The sequence below is a fragment of the Conger conger genome, chromosome 5, assembly GCF_963514075.1.
Source record: "Conger conger chromosome 5, fConCon1.1, whole genome shotgun sequence".
Classification (NCBI taxonomy): domain Eukaryota; kingdom Metazoa; phylum Chordata; class Actinopteri; order Anguilliformes; family Congridae; genus Conger; species Conger conger.
Genome location: NC_083764.1, coordinates 6,446,310 through 6,463,808, shown reverse-complemented (window position 1 = coordinate 6,463,808; position 17,499 = coordinate 6,446,310). Strand labels below are relative to the sequence as shown.

General features: G+C 48.5%; 1 protein-coding gene across 1 annotated transcript in view; it reads left to right on the top strand.

The window, feature by feature from the left end:
* mthfd1l (methylenetetrahydrofolate dehydrogenase (NADP+ dependent) 1 like) overlaps nucleotides 1-17,499 on the top strand; it is a 56,784-nt gene that overhangs the window by 31,715 nt on the left and 7,570 nt on the right. The window contains exons 13-16 of the mRNA XM_061241584.1: nucleotides 509-609; nucleotides 1,499-1,679; nucleotides 5,546-5,653; nucleotides 6,122-6,274. Of these exons, the coding sequence (XP_061097568.1) occupies nucleotides 509-609; nucleotides 1,499-1,679; nucleotides 5,546-5,653; nucleotides 6,122-6,274 (543 nt within the window). The remainder of the gene's footprint in view (nucleotides 1-508; nucleotides 610-1,498; nucleotides 1,680-5,545; nucleotides 5,654-6,121; nucleotides 6,275-17,499) is intronic.

Here is a 17,499-nt window from a genome sequence, read left to right as displayed (position 1 = left end):
CGAAAATGTAACTTTCCGCCTGAGATCAAAAAATAAGATCTTAAGTCTTATTACAAGGCTGAGAAGCTTGTTAAGACGGACGTGTTTGCGCTGCAGGCTGACTGCGCCCAGCCCGGCTCCTCTAATGTAATTACAGCTCCTCCTGTCATATGAGAGGAGCCCGCAGCCCTGCGGTTATGTAAGCCGGTTACGAGCGATCGCGTCTGGAGGCAGCCTCTCCCGCAGGCCGAGCCCAACCTTCCTCACCTTCCACCCCCAAATCATCGTTCTCAAATGTATACTGAGTGGAGCACGGGCAGAAATGTCAGGGGTCCGGCAGACCAGAGGAACATAAACGTTAAACCGCAAGAAAGACGAACGCTGAGGCATTCTCCTTTGCCGGGTTTTATTGACCAACGTTTCGACGAAATCGATGCCCTGATACAGATTGAAGTGATGGAAGAACCGATCTGACATGACGCTATTTGTCTTTTATACATTGCCTTATCGTTCTTCTTCTTGTTTACAGAACCTCGGGTTGGTGGAAGACGGCTGCAGCAACCTGAAGAAGCAGATCGAGATCGCCGGGCTGTTCGGGGTCCCAGTGGTGGTGGCGCTGAACGTGTTTAAGTAAGGACCCCGCATCGCGCGGGCTTCCTGCTGTTAGTCTCCCGGAGACGTCCGTCACACCGCAAAAACCTTATTACGTCACATCACATTACATTATTGGCATTTGGCAGACGCTCTTATCCAGAGCGACGTACAGTTGATTAGACTAAGCAGGAGACAATCCTCCCCTGGAGCAATGCAGGGTTTAAGGGCCTTGCTCAAGGGCCCAACGGCTGTGCGGGTCTTATTGTGGCTACACCGGGATTAGAACCACCGGCCTTGCGTGTCCCAGTCATTTACCTTAACCGCTACGCTACAGGCCGCCAAATAATTTCATCAGTCTTATCAGTTAATTGGTGTTCATGGTGTTCATGGTGAGTTAAAACGACATTAAAACACACAGGGCCAGTGATTAAGCCTAGTCCTGGACTACAGTCAGTTTTGAAAAGAGATTTTCCGAACAAAACTCAATTTAGTCCAGGACGACTACACTTAATCTGCCTCTCAGAATCCGGCCCATTTTAAATCAGGTTGCATTGGCACCAATTAGGGGATGGTTGATATGGCCTGGAAAATAATTTCATGATACAAGTCTGCTTTCGCGTTACCGGGATGTCTGTTGTGTTGCATGTTTTTTTAACCCTTTAAGTCCCAAGAGTGCCATATGGCTGGCATACTACCGTAAAATTCCATATAGCACTCTCAACCATATACCTTTTCAACCGGGCAAAATGACTGCTATACGATTGCTTGGAGCCCCTATTAAAACCCTGCTAAAATTTCTCAACCACAGCCGAAACCCCGTGGGATTTGTGTGGAGCGCTTCACATTGGGCTGGGCACTGAAAGGGTTGAAGCCGTGTCTTTCTGGGAGATAATAAAACGCTGTCTCTCGTTTTCCCCGCTGGCAGGACGGACACGGAGGCCGAGGTGGACCTGGTGTGTCGGGTCGCTAAGGACTGCGGGGCACGGGACGCGGTGGCGTGCCACCACTGGGCGCAGGGGGGCAGGGGGTCGGTGGAGCTGGCCAAGGCCGTCCGAGACGCCACGCTTCAGGAGAGGGGCCACTTCCGCTTCCTGTACGACCTGCAGGTGAGCGCTGCCGCGGGGACCATCAAACCGCAGCGGGGGCGGCCTGTAGCCGAGGGGCTCCAGATGCACGCCTGGGACCCGGGAGGTCGGCGGTTCAAGCCCCGGTGTAGCCACGATACGACCCGCGCAGCTGTTGGGGCCTTGAGCGAGGCCCTGAACCCTGCATTGGGACAGGGTTCAGCTGCCCTGCTCCATCTCTTTCTCTCTCTTTCTCCCTCTCTCTGTTGTGTCTGTTGTCTCTCTCCTCATGTCTCTTTCTCTCTTGCTCTCTCTCCCTCTCCTCCCTCATGACTGTTGTCTGTCTCTCTCTCTCTCCCATCTCTCTTTCTCTCCACTCCTTTGTGCCTGTTATATATCTCTCTTTCTCTCTCTCCTCATATTTTTCTCTCCCGCACGCTCTCCCTCTCCTCTGCGACCGGTCTGTCTCCAGTCTCCTCACCTCTCTTCCTCTCTGTGCTCTGTACCCGCACACTGTGGGTAGATCGCAGACTGACAGTACGCAGAGGTCCGGGGACCGATGGTCCGAGTCCTACGGCGCTGTTCCCATGCCTTCACTGTCACCAGATCTGAGCCCGATCCAGCATGTGTGGAATGTTCTGGAACGATGCCCAGAGATGCCCCTTTCCTGCTTACGTCAACCGCGCGAGAGTCCGTTAAGCTTTCACGTGAACGTTTGTTGTCTTTATTCCTTCTGCAGAAGTCCCCCTACTCCCAAACAGTCCGTACTGGCTCACAAGTTGTAGCCCCAGTCCCATTCATTAGCTGCCCCCGATTAATTCAATGTAATTCGGTGATTCTATTGCCTGAGCTCAATCTGCAGTAGATTCTTCGTAAAATCTTGAACTGTTGCTAATTCAGGGTGAGGTATTTGATTGGCTGACAACGTGGCTTTTCCCCCAAAAAAAACACATCCCCATAACGTGCGGTAATCTGGCGAAGAACGGCTAGCCCTGCTGCCAGATGCAGTTATCTCCCCGCTGGCACTGCAAATCCGCTCTTTACCGTGCGTATCTCTCCGGCACAGGGGCTCCTCGGTGCCTCGTCCCGTATCCCTTCCGGAATGCCCTCTCCGAAGGCTGAACTTGTGTTTACGCTGAAGATTGCAACTGTGGAAATTGCTCTGCGGGGCGCGTTTAACGCCCCGGTGTGAAGGCAGTTGATGCGAGCGTGTTATGAGACCGTACAGGACACCTCATTACGACCGACATCTCGTCGTAACAAGCCGCTCGCAGTCGGAGTACAAGGTCTGGTACAGTAGATTTGGAATTTTCCCTCAATCACATAAACACTTTTTTTTTTTTTTTTTTTATGTAGGTGTGTTTTCAGTGGAGTAGTACTGGCACTGTTTGGTGATGTCACAATGCCTGGTTCAGTCCGATTGGCCGTGCATTTTGTCAGTGTTCCATCACTGTTCTTTGGTCTCCTCATATACCCAATCTTGACCTTGAAATTATAAAGCTTCTATCTGCGTTCTGAGTAGTTTTGAGCTTCATAGCTTTCCACGTCCTAACGGAGCAAAAACTGAAATGCGGGGCAGTTCTTTAAAGATCAAAAAGTGGTTTCCGGACAGCCTGAAGTACTCTAAATGTACAAATTGCCCTGTAAATAACATATTTATGACCCAAACTCCTTCAGTCAAAAATGTCAGTTAGAACCCTAATTCTGAGGTCTGGCAGTGTTGACTACTCAAGCCTCGCCCTGCTTGCTGTCAGGCCGTTTCACGACTTCCTCTGCGATTCTGCAGACGGTGCATGTGTACAGCAAAGGGCTGGAGTCTCCGCTTCATAAGTACCCTAAAAATAACCTAGGAAGGCATCTTGCAGCCGGGAAGCAATTAGCCCCCGGCCGGAGGGGTCCGAATTATCGGAGGGCTGAAATATTTGGGGTATGTTCCAAGGAGAGGTGTGAAGAGGGGAGTCGCTGTGCACCGGCGGACGGTGTTTGGGCAAGCTCCTCTCTAGTAATGCTTTCTCATTGTTTTCCCTTGCACAATTACGATCATATTTTAATGATTATATAATAATAATTAGACTATGCAGGGGACAATCCCCCCCCCCTGGAGCAACGTGGAGTTTAAAGGCCTTGCTGGATCAGATACGTAATCGGGTTTGGATTAAAATACTTTTTCTACACTTCACTGAACTTGTTTGGTGTGTTGGAATACTCTCAACAAGTTACAGACCCTCTTGGTTGGCTGAATTGCGTCAGGCAAGATCAGTCGAGCGCAGAAAAAGTATTTGAATCCACAACAATTAAGCCAGTCGGGCACAGGTCCGACTGGCAGCGCTCGGCTGAAGAAGGCCCTTGTCGGCGAGAATTCTTGTTTCTCCAGTTGCGTGTCGCCGGCGAACAACAACATAATCCGTGTCACGAACGCTGACTGTCAGTCACTGTGACTCTTTGATGTTTGCACTCTGCGCGTTTGAGAAGATGCAGACGCTCGCCCAAGCAACAGTCGACGGTCTGGAAACCCGGGCGTGGTCGGCGCGAGGTTCCCGAAAACCCTCGCCGAGATTAACGATCCGGAAACGGGCGAAACGCGTCGATCTGCTCCGGTCATGCCATGGTGACGGTTCTGGAAGGGGAGGGGGGTGGGGGGGGGGGAGAAACATCAGCTGGTTCGAGTTAGGCGGCTTGTGAGTTGTGACTTTCATTACCTGATCCCATTAGCGGGGCTTCGGGGAGCTTTTGGGCTGCACCACCCTGCCAGCCCTCCTCTGCAACCTTATTGGATTAACGTTTAGCTTTTTTTTTCTCGCTCCGTTCTGTCCTCAGATATCCCCCCCCCACCCCCCGCCCCACCCCAACACAGACTGCAAAACTGTCTTAACAAGCTTTTTTAGTCTTATCATAAGACTTGAGATCTTTTTCTTAAATCTCTGTAATAGAAAGTATTAGCTTAGTTTTAAGTTACCGTTTGCTTAAAAAGTTAAGTCCTCTGACCCCATTGGCGAATCTTGAAATGAGTCCAACTTTCTCACCTCATTGGCAGATGTTTCCTCTCTCATTTAGCAAATAAGTAATAGAAAGATTTTAAGTCTAAATATAAGACTAAGATGCTTGTTAAGACTTATACTTTCGTGGTTTTGCTGTGCAGACATACAACTCGCAGCCGCCTAAAAGTGCGAGATAGAGGAAAAACAAGATCCCTTTGTTTGGCACTGTTAAATGAAAGTTTTTATCTCCCAATTTTATCGTCATTATTACGTGACCGAGGATGACAGCATCTCACGGCAGTTCTCTGCCAAAGACGACCGCCTCGTTCGCCACAAAAGGCCGCGGTTAGGCCGTTATCATTGCGTGTGTCCTAACCATTAATAGTAATAAAAACCTGGTATTTGTCGTGGTTTACACATACGATGAAGTGGTTTCCAGACACTTACAGTTGTCTGTTTGTAAAATGTTTACAGCACAAAGGCGCTGACTGTAAAAGTGCTCTCTGGCTTGTGCAGTCTTTGCAGCTGTGGTGTGTGGAATTGTTATGTCATCACAGAACAAAAGCTTGAACTGATATTTACACACAACTGCCAAATTATACACTAGACTCAGGCCATTCACTCGAGTTGGGACCAAACAACTCAGTTAATGTTCTACGCTTCGTGTGGTTATGTAAAATTTGGGTCATACATAAGAATGGTCTGAAAACACTAACCATTGTCACCTGACAATGTGCTCTTTGAATGAATGAATGAATGAATGATGACAAATGGAAATATTTTTCATTTGAGATGTGATCACATTTGTCCAAGTCTTTTTCCATCTCATCATAGAGGATATTTGAAGGCGCCTTGTGTTGCTGTGCTGAAACACTGGGGAGTAAAAGACGCTCTTGTTGTCTGAAAATGACGGACTTATTTCCCCTGCAGATGCCCATTGTGGAGAAGATACGGACCATCGCGCAGAAAGTCTACGGCGCGGACGACATCGAACTGTCCCCCGAGGCCGAAAGCAAGATCGCCTATTTCACTGAGCAGGTGAGAGACAGGCCGCCCATTTCCGGAGCTAGGACATCCAGCCAATATCTGCCCTTACCACCTTAAGGCGTGACATCACTAATATGTGACTGGAACATTCTTAACCGAACATTCTAATGCTGATGTCACAATCACTGCTGTCCGGGTAAAGCTACGGGGTTCTGGAACACTGACCTGGAACTGTGACCGAACATAAAACAAAAAAAAGAGGCTACTCCTCAAAGTGCTAGCTTGATGGCTTTTTCTTATTTTTCTCTCCGCTAATACAAGTTTAGCGATCACTAAAGCCAACTTGGCAAACTCCACTTTACTTGTAAGGCTAAGTTAAAGGATCTGTAAGACTCTCTTACAGATTGTAAGACTGTTGGCTTGAATACAGGCCCACTTTTGTGTTACCCATGAAGGGTCTATTCTCACCTGTTGCATGTGCCCGTGTCTGACCTGTACCTTTACCTGTGCCTGTCCCAGGGGTTTGCGTCTCTGCCCATCTGCATGGCGAAGACTCACCTGTCCCTCTCTCACATGCCGGACAAGAAAGGCGTGCCCACCGGCTTCATCCTGCCAATCCGGGACGTGCGCGCCAGCATAGGGGCGGGGTTCATCTACCCATTGGTCGGGACGGTGAGTGACTCCGCCCTCCTTCTTAAAGGGCCAGCTTCACAGACACAGATCATGCCTAGTCCTTGACTAAATTTGATTTTGATTGGAGATTCTGCATAGAAAAAATGATTTAGTCCAGGATTAAGTTTAATCCGTGTGTGTGCGTGTGTGAAGCAAGCACAAAATCCTATTTATTTTACTTTTTTTGCTAAATAAGACAAACATATTGCCAATGAGGTAAGACCGTTTGACTCATTTCAAGTCTTGCCAATTGGGTAAGAACATTGCACTTGAGCAAGCAAACGATAACGTAAAACAATCAACTATTTTCTACTTCAGAGAAAAAATTTGCTCCAAATTCTTGTTACTAGGCACTTGTTAAGACTTTTTTTGCAGTGTGATTCAGCCAAAAATGGACTAAGAATCGGGTAGTGATTTATTAGTGTTTATTTCTGCATTCAAATATTTCAAATTGCTGTTTGATAAAAGAACTGGACCTGGTTAATCTGCAGATAACGGGTGCTGTGATTCGGGCGGTTGTTTAGTGTGAGGTTATCTCACTCTTTCTGTCTCTGGGTTAAAACTGGCCCAGTCTGTAAAGACGAGGTCATTTCAGGACGAGGGCCATTCGCCGTAGTCAAAATGATATACGCGTGATTTAAACAAGACATATCGTCTATATGGAAGACTATACAGCACGCCAAGGGTCACGAGCAGTCCAAGGGAAAAGCATACAACATTTTCATGCAATAAGTGTGATATATATGGCAAATGTAGATGGGATATATGTGCGGGTTTATTTGCGTTTTATCACCCTGTATCTCATTAGACACATACTTGGCATTTACATCGCCACAGGCCCCGGTGAATATTTGATTGATGTTTGTTCAGGTTGCAACAAAAATACGTTTCAAAGGGGGCTGGCGAGATGCGATAAAAGGCGGGCGCTTTATGAAAATGTTTTCCTGACTTTGTGAAGCTGACCCCTTGGCTTTGGTCCGTGCGGTTTCACCGTGGGTGGGGGGGGGGGTTCTGCGGTTTGAGTGGTGTAAAATCTGGCTTTGATTTGTGTCGGCCTGGCGTGGTTTTCATTAGGGGAATCCGTGCGGTCTGTGCTGTCCGTGGTCTCGACTGCATCACCTCCTGTCCACACCCACCCCCCCGCCCCCCCCCCTGCCCTGTCACTACCTCACCCCCCCCCCCACCCCGAGATGATCCACACCCTTTTTCTTAAACTTTACTCCCTGGGAATTCCGAGGCAAATCTTGGAATTCCTTGACTTCTTGTGTAGGCGTGCGTTCGTTTCCTTTCCTCGATTTACCGTATTAACCGTTTATGGTGTGAGGTCACAGATGCGCGATTAGAACTTTCCTATCCGAACACGCTAATGCTGATGTCACAATCACTACCGTCAGGTAATCAACTATGGAGTTCTAGGACATGGACTGGGAACCTTGACAGAACATTCCCAAAAACAAATAAGCCACTCCTCAGAGAGTTAACTCAATGCCGAGAATGTGAACATTGTAATGCTGATGTAACAATCGCCAGTGGAACCCTAGAAAGCCGACTGCTCTTTCACAGCGTTAATAAGCCACAGTGGCAAACGTTCCGTCTGAAAGAGACGCGCACAGGAAAGCGCATTTCACAGCCGAGGTGATGTATGGACGCTGTGCGTCGGGAGGGATCCCAGGGCACGGAGTATCGCTCTGTTACAAAGAGCCGGGAGGCTGTAGGGAGTCGGGGGGAGAGATGAAAGGGGCCAGAGCTCGTCTGTATCTGCGACTCCAGTTTCCTCAGAGGTGGTGTCCTCGGGTTTGGTGCCCCGGTGCCGTGTGGGGGCGGGGCAACAGGAAGGGGCTCTGATAGGGCGGCTGGCACACCGGCTCCGGATCAGCGCTGTCTGACCGCGGTGCATCGACTGGGAATTTCGGGTGGCAGGGTAAACTAGTGGAAGGGTGTTTGACTGGTGACTGCAGAGATGATGGTTTGTCTTCGAGCTCCTGGTCGGTATAGAGGCCTATAGAGGCGTATAGAGATGTATAGAGGCGTATAGAGGCGTATAGAGGCGTATAGAGGCGTATAGAGGCCTATAAAGGCGTATAGAGGCGTATAGAGGCCTATAGAGGATGCAGATTAGGGCAGTTACGTTGCGTGTTGAGGTAATATGCATGTTAGCCTACGATGATGCGGTCAGGGAGCGGATATAAAACCATGGGAGGGGTTCATGCCTACACTGAGCTCCGCTGCGTTACACTGAGCTCCACTGAGTTACACTGAGCTCCACTGAATTACACTGAGCTCCACTGCGTTACACTGGGCTCCACTGAGTTACACTGAGCTCCACTGCGTTACACTGAGCTCCACTGAGTTACACTGAGCTCCACTGAGTTACACTGAGCTCCACTGAATTACACTGAGCTCCACTGAGTTACACTGAGCTCCACTGCGTTCACAGGAAGCTGCAGATGTTTCATGTTATGGGTCACACTCACACACACACACACACTCACACACACACACACACACACACACACACACACTAGAGCTGCCACGCCCATCAGCGCTGGGAAGAGTGACACGTGGTGAAAATATCCCAGGAACGAGTGCGTTTCTGCCCTGTGACTCACACTGATAACAGCGGCCTTCGAGAGCAGGAAGGGGGTGCGAGGGAAGTCGTGTCACTTCCTGTATGGAGGGGGGGGGGGGGGGGGTCAGGCTGTTATCACCCTGGGTCGATCGGTTTCGTAACATTGCATTACAATAGTCATTTGACCGATGCTCTTATCCAGAGTGACGTCCAACAAAGTGCAGATCAGAACCAGGGACCAAGTGCGCTGAAAGGCCCAAGAGGGAAGTACGGTTCTGAGTGCTCGAGTGACCACACCGATGAGTTGATCCCTTGTAGGATAATCACACACCGCAGGGCCCTGCTCTCATCTCCGCTTTGGGCAGGGGGTACAGGGGTTGGGGGGGGGTACAGGGAGGGGGGGAGGAAGCACTTCCTGTGCAAGTGGTTTCCTGGATTCTGCGGGAGTCGCTTTTTCATTCGCCCGGGTCCCGGAGGCTGTTGTGCCCCCCCCCCCCCCCCCCCCCACCCCCACATGGGGCCCGTTTAACTGCCCCGCATGGCCCTTTCATCTCCCAGGGGCCCGGGGTGAGTCTACACGCTCATAACGCCGGGACGTTCAAGGCGGAGGAGGGGGGGGGGGGGGGGTGGGAGGGGGCGGCTTTGAACTCTGACACGTCTTCTCCCAGAATTCCCTGCTCCGGGTTTATGCAAATCACAGCAAGGGCAAGACCTACAGCTACTTTCATCCTTCAGACTGCATATAACGTATGTCATTATGTCGAAGGATGACACTAGTGCTTCTGGCTTGTACACTATGACTAATTTTCTAAACATTCTGCAAAGTATGTCGTAACTGTCAGATATTAAAAGAATATCTCTTATTGATGTGAAAAACATCTAACTTTATCTGCATTTTTATGAAGACCGAGTGACCTGCTACCGATCTCAAATGTGTTTGACCTTATTCACCGAACACTGAGCAGCTCTGTGGCTTTTAGGAGGATATAGATGTAGTTTGGAGGAAATTAGTTTTGTGGTATTTTTCACTTGGGCGTTGGTTTTCAAAGTTAATAACTAACTGCTGAATAACAACGTCATGTCCCACAATTGTGTGTCACATGTTTTGTCTCCAGACAAAAGCCAGAAACATGTTTTCATTTTATTATTATTATTGTTTCAACAAAACATTGACCTTAGGACCTTAAATGTTCCGCTTGGAGGGCTGTTAAAATGTGTGATTATTAGAACATGGAGTCAAAGCCCAGGACAGCTTTGAAGCAGCAGTTCCAGCATGTCTAATGTGTGGTCATTTCTGTTCATTAAACATTTACATTTAAGACATCTGGCAGATGCTCTTAAGCAACTTTCATTCTTTACATTATTTACATCCAATGCATTTTATACGGCTGCATATTTACTGGAGCAGTTCGGGTTGAATGTCTTGCTCAAGGGTACAATTGCTGTGCCATGCCTAGGATTCGAACCTGAAACCTCAGGGTTACTAGCCTAGATCCCTTCCTGTTTTACACTTGGGTGTTTAGTCCATCCTGGAAGCAGTCTTACAGTAGCTCTTATTTTAGAAGAAGATGGAAAAAAAGTGGCCCATTGACTGCAATTTGCCTCAGAACTTGCTCTATGCCTGTTATCAGGACATTGTCAACGGAATTATTTACAGCAATGTATGTCGTTTAGACATACATTGGGTGTAGCAGGAATAGCAACCCTGGTCCTGGAGTGCCAGAGATGTTTTGGGGTGTTTTTTTCCCTCCTAACTTGTGACCACATAATTGGATTAATTATCAGGCTTAATGAATGAAAATAGGGTCACCGCGTGCTGGAGGCATTCCCCATTCAGAATCTTAACCTTTTAAGGTGTGAGGTCACAAATACGCGATTAGAACGTTCTGAACTGAGCATTCTAATGCTGATGTCACAATCACTACTGGTAACACAATGGAGTTCTAGAACACCGACTTGGAATGTTGAAAAAAACATTCCAAAACTACTCTTCAAAGGGTTCATTTTAAGACTCTTAACACTGCGACCAGTCTCGGCTGATTATCAAAAAACGGAAACTTGGACAGAAGCAGAGTTTTTTTGTTACAGGTGCCAGGTTGCGTTGCCTTACCCCTGGGGTAGAAGACGGCGATCCATGGTTTGTAGTATTTCTTTTCTCTCCACACCTGCGAGGGAGTGAGGATTTATTCCCAGGAATGCCTCGTTACTGCGGTGATGTGAAACAGCACTTTAGACAGGTACCGGGAAGTGACAGGCCTGCACTCTGAGGCACAGCAGCTGGTCCGGCCTGACGGGCGCGGAAATAACCCTGACGGGCGTTTATCAGAAGGCCGCGCTGGCTGAACGTTATTTATGCTGCACGGTTGCGGTCGCCCGGTCTCATTTCGGAGCGGTTGGGACTCGAGCTGCTCCCTGTCCTGGGGCAGGAGGGACAGGTGCTGAAGAGGGACCGTGGGGGGATTTTTCGGCTGAATGCAGTCCGCCGGGCTCGTGTGAGCCTGTGTGCTGGTGCGCTCTAAGTACCCGGTCAAACAGACTGAGAACCGGCCTCCACGCTCCCTGTCGCTGACAGCTAACGCCCAATGTTCTCACAACGTTACTGGAGTGTTTTCTCAATGTTATGTGTTATGTTATAACCCCCACTACATGGCAGCAACGTTGTGAGAATGTTTTGTGTTAACTGGGTTTGTGTTGTTTCCGGAGCCGGTTTACCTCCCTGCCAATCCTAGGAGCCAAATGAACAGAGCTGGTTTTTCGTGGGGGGTGGGGGGTGGTGGGGTGGGGGTAGGTGGGAGGGGTTGTTGTTCGGTTGGTGGGGGGTTGGGGGGGTCGGTTAACGAGCCAGGCTTTTAATTATCACCGCCATGGTCGTTGTCCCAGCCGTGTGTCACCCTGACCTCTGGGTCGAGTGTCTCCTCCCAATCCACCCCCCCTGCCCTCCCACCCCCGCCCTCCCACCCCCCTCGCAGGTGGACAGCTCCACCACAAGACCGGGGGGGTCCGGAGAGGGGCGGGGTTTAAGCAGGGGTGATGACATCATCCGTGTTTGGGGGAGAGGGAGTGTTCGGTGAAAACAATGGCCGGCAGTTCCGTCGCATCGGACCTCAGAGTCTACTCAGCTGTGGTCCGTCCAGCGCTCCTGAGTTTTCCACAAACCGCACCGGAATGCCGTCACTTCCCGGCGTTCCCGAATGGGATTGAGTGCCGGGGGTCGGGAGGTTTTTACACATTTCCTCTCTTTCCCGTGTAGGGGCTTGGATAGTGTGAGTTCAAAGCGAGGAATGGGGCTACTGTACGGGAACACTCTCACCCGCTCACTCGAGGGCTGTTTTTACGCCCCCTAGTTACCTTTACGTCCCGCCAAAGCTGATGCAGTGCACCCTGCGCTAAATTACTTTAAAATGCTCTAAACTCCACATGTGAGAACGCTTGCAAAAACAAACTAAAAAGCTAAGTCAGTCTTAAGTGTTTCAGCCCTGTATTCTGTAGGCTTAAAATCTTATTTCTGCTACTTTTTCGCAAAATGAGACAAGCTCATTGCCAATGAGGTGAGACAGATTAACTCTTCAAGATTTGCTGAGGGGCAAAAAATGTCACTTGTTGAGCAAAAAGTAACTTAAAACAAGCCAATATTTTCAACTAGACAGAAAGAAATGTGATTTTAAGTCTCACTACAAGACTAAAACACTTGGTCATGACAGACATTGTTTGCAGTGAAGCCTCTCATAACCGTCGATCACTTCCTATACAATCCCATGACCGTGCGGAACCCGCTGTATGGACGCGGTTAAACAGGGCTGTGTGCGTCTTACAATCTCGGAGGAAGAGGGGGCTCAATTGTCTGTGAACTTGTGGTAAATATTATTGTCCCAGGCCCGGGAATTATGTTATAATGTCATTTTGCTGTGGGCCGGAGAATTGTACCCAGCGGGCCCTGCTTAGAATAATGGGAAAATGGGAATTTTCTGTGGAATTTGGTAAACTAATTTTAGTTCAGTTGGATCGCCGTTAAGCGGAATTGATTCAGACTCTTGGCGGACGGAGCTCTTTTTTACAGCCGTTACCATGTTCTAGAACTCCGCATTGTCCCCTTTTTGTGTGGGGCGTTCCGAGGACAATGGGGGCATTGTCTCCGGAATAATGGAGCGCTCCTTGGCAGGGATGGGACTCCCAGTTTAGCATCAGGGCCTTCCTGTAGTGTCACGTTCACCGTCACTTCAGTGAGAGTGACCGACCTGCTATTTACAGCAGAGAATAGAGAGCCTATTGTTGTCATTTTTACAGACATCTTTCCTTTATTTATCCTGGAATTAAAATATGGAGCAGCATGCGGTAGCTAGACAAAACTATTTGTATGAAAGTGCACAGGCCCTGTTGCCTTTACCCCGAATATATTTACTTCATCTGGGAGCCAAAAGTCTTACCACAGTAGACTTTTGAAGAGCGTTTTTCTTTTTTTTGGAATGTTTATTTATTTATTTATTTTATTTATTTATTTATTTCCCTTCAGAACTCTAATTCAGTGTTCTAGAACTCGGTTGCATTCCATTACCAGTAGTGATTGTTACACCAGCATTAGAATGTTCATTTGAGAACATTCTAATTTCATTATTTGTGATCTCACACCGTAAAAAAAGGGCTTATAAGCTGCATCCATAACCTCCAACACTTTTGACATGTTATGTAGCCCCCGTTATTTTCGCGAGCACACACGCACACACAGAGCGGTTCACGGAGAGCGAGAGCCTCAGGCAGCTCTTGAAGCTTCGTGGCCTGTGCTGTTTTCCATCGGGATGTGGGACCGCTGGCCTCCTAAGGCTTCGGGTCATTTCCTAGGGTGGCTTCATTAAAACCCCACGAGGGAAGCAGAGCTCCCCTCCTTTTCCGAGGCTAATGAGTCCTCGAGATTCCTCAAAAGCGCATTTTTCCGAGGTCCGTCATCCTCGGGACAATTGATCTTCAACCTTATCCTCCTGGGGCCAACCAGGAAAAAATAAAAATAATATTTACATTTACATTTTCTGACATAATACAAGTGGTCTTGTGTGACAAAAACATGTTGCAGTGAACATATTCTCAAAAATGTTACTCATTTTATTTTTACTCAATGTCCCTTGTAGTGTAGGTTATAGCACAGTAGAATACATGGTTCTTGAGGGTAAGACCGGAAACTGACGTCCCTACAGGGGACTAAAAGGAATTGCCAGGTCTTAAGGGGTTAAAAAGGATAAATCACAAGTCCTTCCCTCTTCCTTCCCAGAAAGGGCAAGGATGTGTGTACATTCCACAGAGTAGAGTGTTTAACGGCTGCACATTAGTGTAATATTCATGTCATTGACAGAAAACAGTGTGGTTATTTTAGCTGACTGTGCTTATGCGTCGATGACAAACACAATTCAAAGTCAGTGTTCTAGAACTCCACCGCCTTCAGACTGTGACATCAGCATTAGAATCTTCAGTTAAGAACATCCTAATTGCATACTGGCGACCCTGCACCTTCAAAGGGTTAAGTGTGCGTCATTATTATTTTTCTTTTGTTCTGCCAAGGCTGTTCAGACTGCATTCTGGACATAACTCAGGAATGTGGTGCGTTCGTGGGGCATTACACACGGGGGGTGTGAGAACACCGGAAAGGGGGCACCTTTGATTAGGGGCATTTCTGATTGGGTTCCTGGAAACCAGGGGAAGCAGGAAATCCTCTCCCCACCAGAGGTGGCCTCTGATTGGGCGGAGGAGAGGCACGCTCCTTCCAGGGAGGGAGGCCCGGGGTTCGGGCGGCCGCTGAGATCGCCGCTGAGATCGGTCACTCGAGAGACAGTGATGTGTGGTCGCAGCCACGCCCTGATCGCTCCGGCAGGAAATGGAGGGAAAAGGCCTGCAGTGAGCTTAGTCTGATTCTGCGGAGCTCTGTGGAGCTGTCGGTACGTCTGTTGAGGATTCTGCGTCTTGCACCAAGCTAAAAGCTTCTGGAATTTAACTGGCACGCCATAAACCATAATCCACATCCATCTTTTTGTCAGTTCATAAGAGACCTGGAGCTGTTTGAAGGGTGCACATGCAAGTTCCGGCGCTCAATGAATGAAGAGCTGGTTCCAGTTTAACAGACTGTTGGTTGCAGCACTAATTGGTTTCGGACCGCAGCCCCAGATGACAGCCGTGGTGCTACTTCTCCCCTCTGTCTTCCCCTGTTTAAGACAGTGCTTATTTACCTTTTATTGACGGTGAGCGACTTCCTCAGACAGGAAATTTGGCTGCTTGTTTCCCCTCTGCCTTCATCTGAAATGTTTCTCTTCCCCCCTCCGTTCAGAAGCGTCTCGTAAACGGCGTCGAGCATCTGCGGGAGATAAGGCACGTGGGGAATTCGGAATTAGCGGCGGTTACGTTTGAAATCCGCGGTAAAGACCCGGGGACCGGTTTCGGCGTGAGCAGCGAGTTTGTGAGGCAAGGATGAACACTCCGCTGGCGGTGACAGCAGAAAATTGCTTCTGGATTTTACTCATTCCCAACCCGCCCCGACAACACAATGCATGCGCCTCTGACCACCAGCCACAGGACACGGAAGACATAATACGCCGTGTAATATCCCCGTCAGCCGCCAGATGTACCTCCGCTGAAATATGACGTAGCTATAATGACCTGCGTAGTCTCTATTTCCGTTTAAAAAAACCTTAGAGTGGTCTCTTTTGATCTTATTGATTCTTAACGGCAGCCGAAGTTCGGAACTCATTGAGTTTTCTTGACAGTTCTTGACCGTGTCCATCCTGTGAAACCCACAGTCACGATCCGCTTCTCAGCGCAAATTTAAATACACTGTATTCTCAGTCTCTCACGTATAATATAGTTTATTCATTATTACATTGATTTGAGCAGATACACCGCATCTATGCCACAGACCTCGGGAGTTGGGAAGATAACTTGTTTCCATCTGTTGTACCTGGGCAAAGGTCCAGCCCCATATTTCACACAGAATGAAACATGCTGTCAGCATTATTGTAAATTCAATCAATTACAAAGGAATTCAGTGATTTCAGCGATGGGTTCTCATCCTTTGCCATGATTTGAGTTTTGTATTGAGCCTGGTATGACTTAAAACTAATAACTTGTCTAATTCTGTCTGGAGGCGGCACGGATGGTGCAGTGGGTAGCACTGCCGCCTCACAGCAAGGAGGTCCTGGGTTTGAATCCCCGTCGGCCGGGGCCTCTCTGTGCGCAGTTTGCATGTTCTCCCCGTGTTTGCGTGGGTTTCCTCCGGGTACTCCGGTTTCCTCCCACAGTCCAAAGACATGGACGTTAGGCTGATTGGAGAGTCTAAATTGCCCGTAGGTATGTGTGTGTGAGTGAATGGTGTGTGTGCCCTGCGATGGACTGGCGACCTGTCCAGGATGTATTCCTGCCTTTCGCCCAATGTATGCTGGGATAGGCTCCAGCCCCCCTGCGACCCTGTTCAGGATAAGCGGGTTCAGATAATGGATGGATGGAATTCTGTCTGGTGTGCTGTTCCATCACAAGGCTGATGTTTAGGGGTGTGTGTGTTGCCTTAAAAATCGAAGCAAGAAGTCGGGCTTCTCCCGCAGAGATCTCTTCGGTGCTTCTGCTTGCTCTCAGAGAAATTGGCAATGAGAAATTTGGCGGATAAGTTTTCAGTCAGTAGGTTTATTGAAGCGAGGTTCATGGAGTTCTCAGGGTTTTCATCAGCGGAGGGGAATTCTTTCAGCGGAAAAGGAACATTGAAATTCGCTTTGACGTCCCTGAAGGGGGGGAGGGAGACGGGCCCGGCCGGACTGAGGGTTGTTTACTGCTCTCGTGATTATCCGTTCACATGGCCCTCTTTAATCTCAAGATTTCATTACCGTAATTTGTCTGGCTCGTTCCGGAATAACATTTGACCGGTCAGTTGATTTTAATTTACTGTATATTTTGGAGATTCTTTTCTTGGTTACTTTTTTTTTAACCATTTGCATTTAACACACCGACTCCCCTGGCTTACAGTAAGGGTTGAAAATGGCCCGTTTTGATGCCAGTGTGAGATTTTGTTCTGTTCCGTTCCTGTTCTGCTGTTACATTCTGTCCCGCCCAGCCTGGGTCCTCTCTCTCCTGTCCGTTCTGTTCTCATCCCCCCTCCATTCCATCCGTCTCCAGTCTCCCCATAACTCCTCTCCCCAATGGAGTCAGGCTGATGGCTATGATAACACTTAACACTATTTCACACACACACACACACACACACACACACACACACACACACACACACACACACACACACACACACACACACACACGTGCACACACACTCACACACACACACTCTCTCACACACACACACACACACACACACACACACACACACTCTCTCACACACACACACACACACACACACATACATGCAGAAAGAAACATGTTTGTTTTCATTTGTTTTATTGTGTGGTTTTATTTTCTATTTTTAGAGAAAAGTTTTGATTTTATGTTTGAGAAAATACTTGTTTAAACTATTTCATACATTTTTTAACAATCATCCGATCGTGTCCTCCTGACACTGACCAGCTAGCGAGCCTTTGTCTGGATTTTTATTTTATTTTATTTTTCAAATGACATGAGACACTCGGCCTCAGCGATGCACACTGGAGAGAACCGGTTCTGTCCAGTTCTCTGCCTGGGC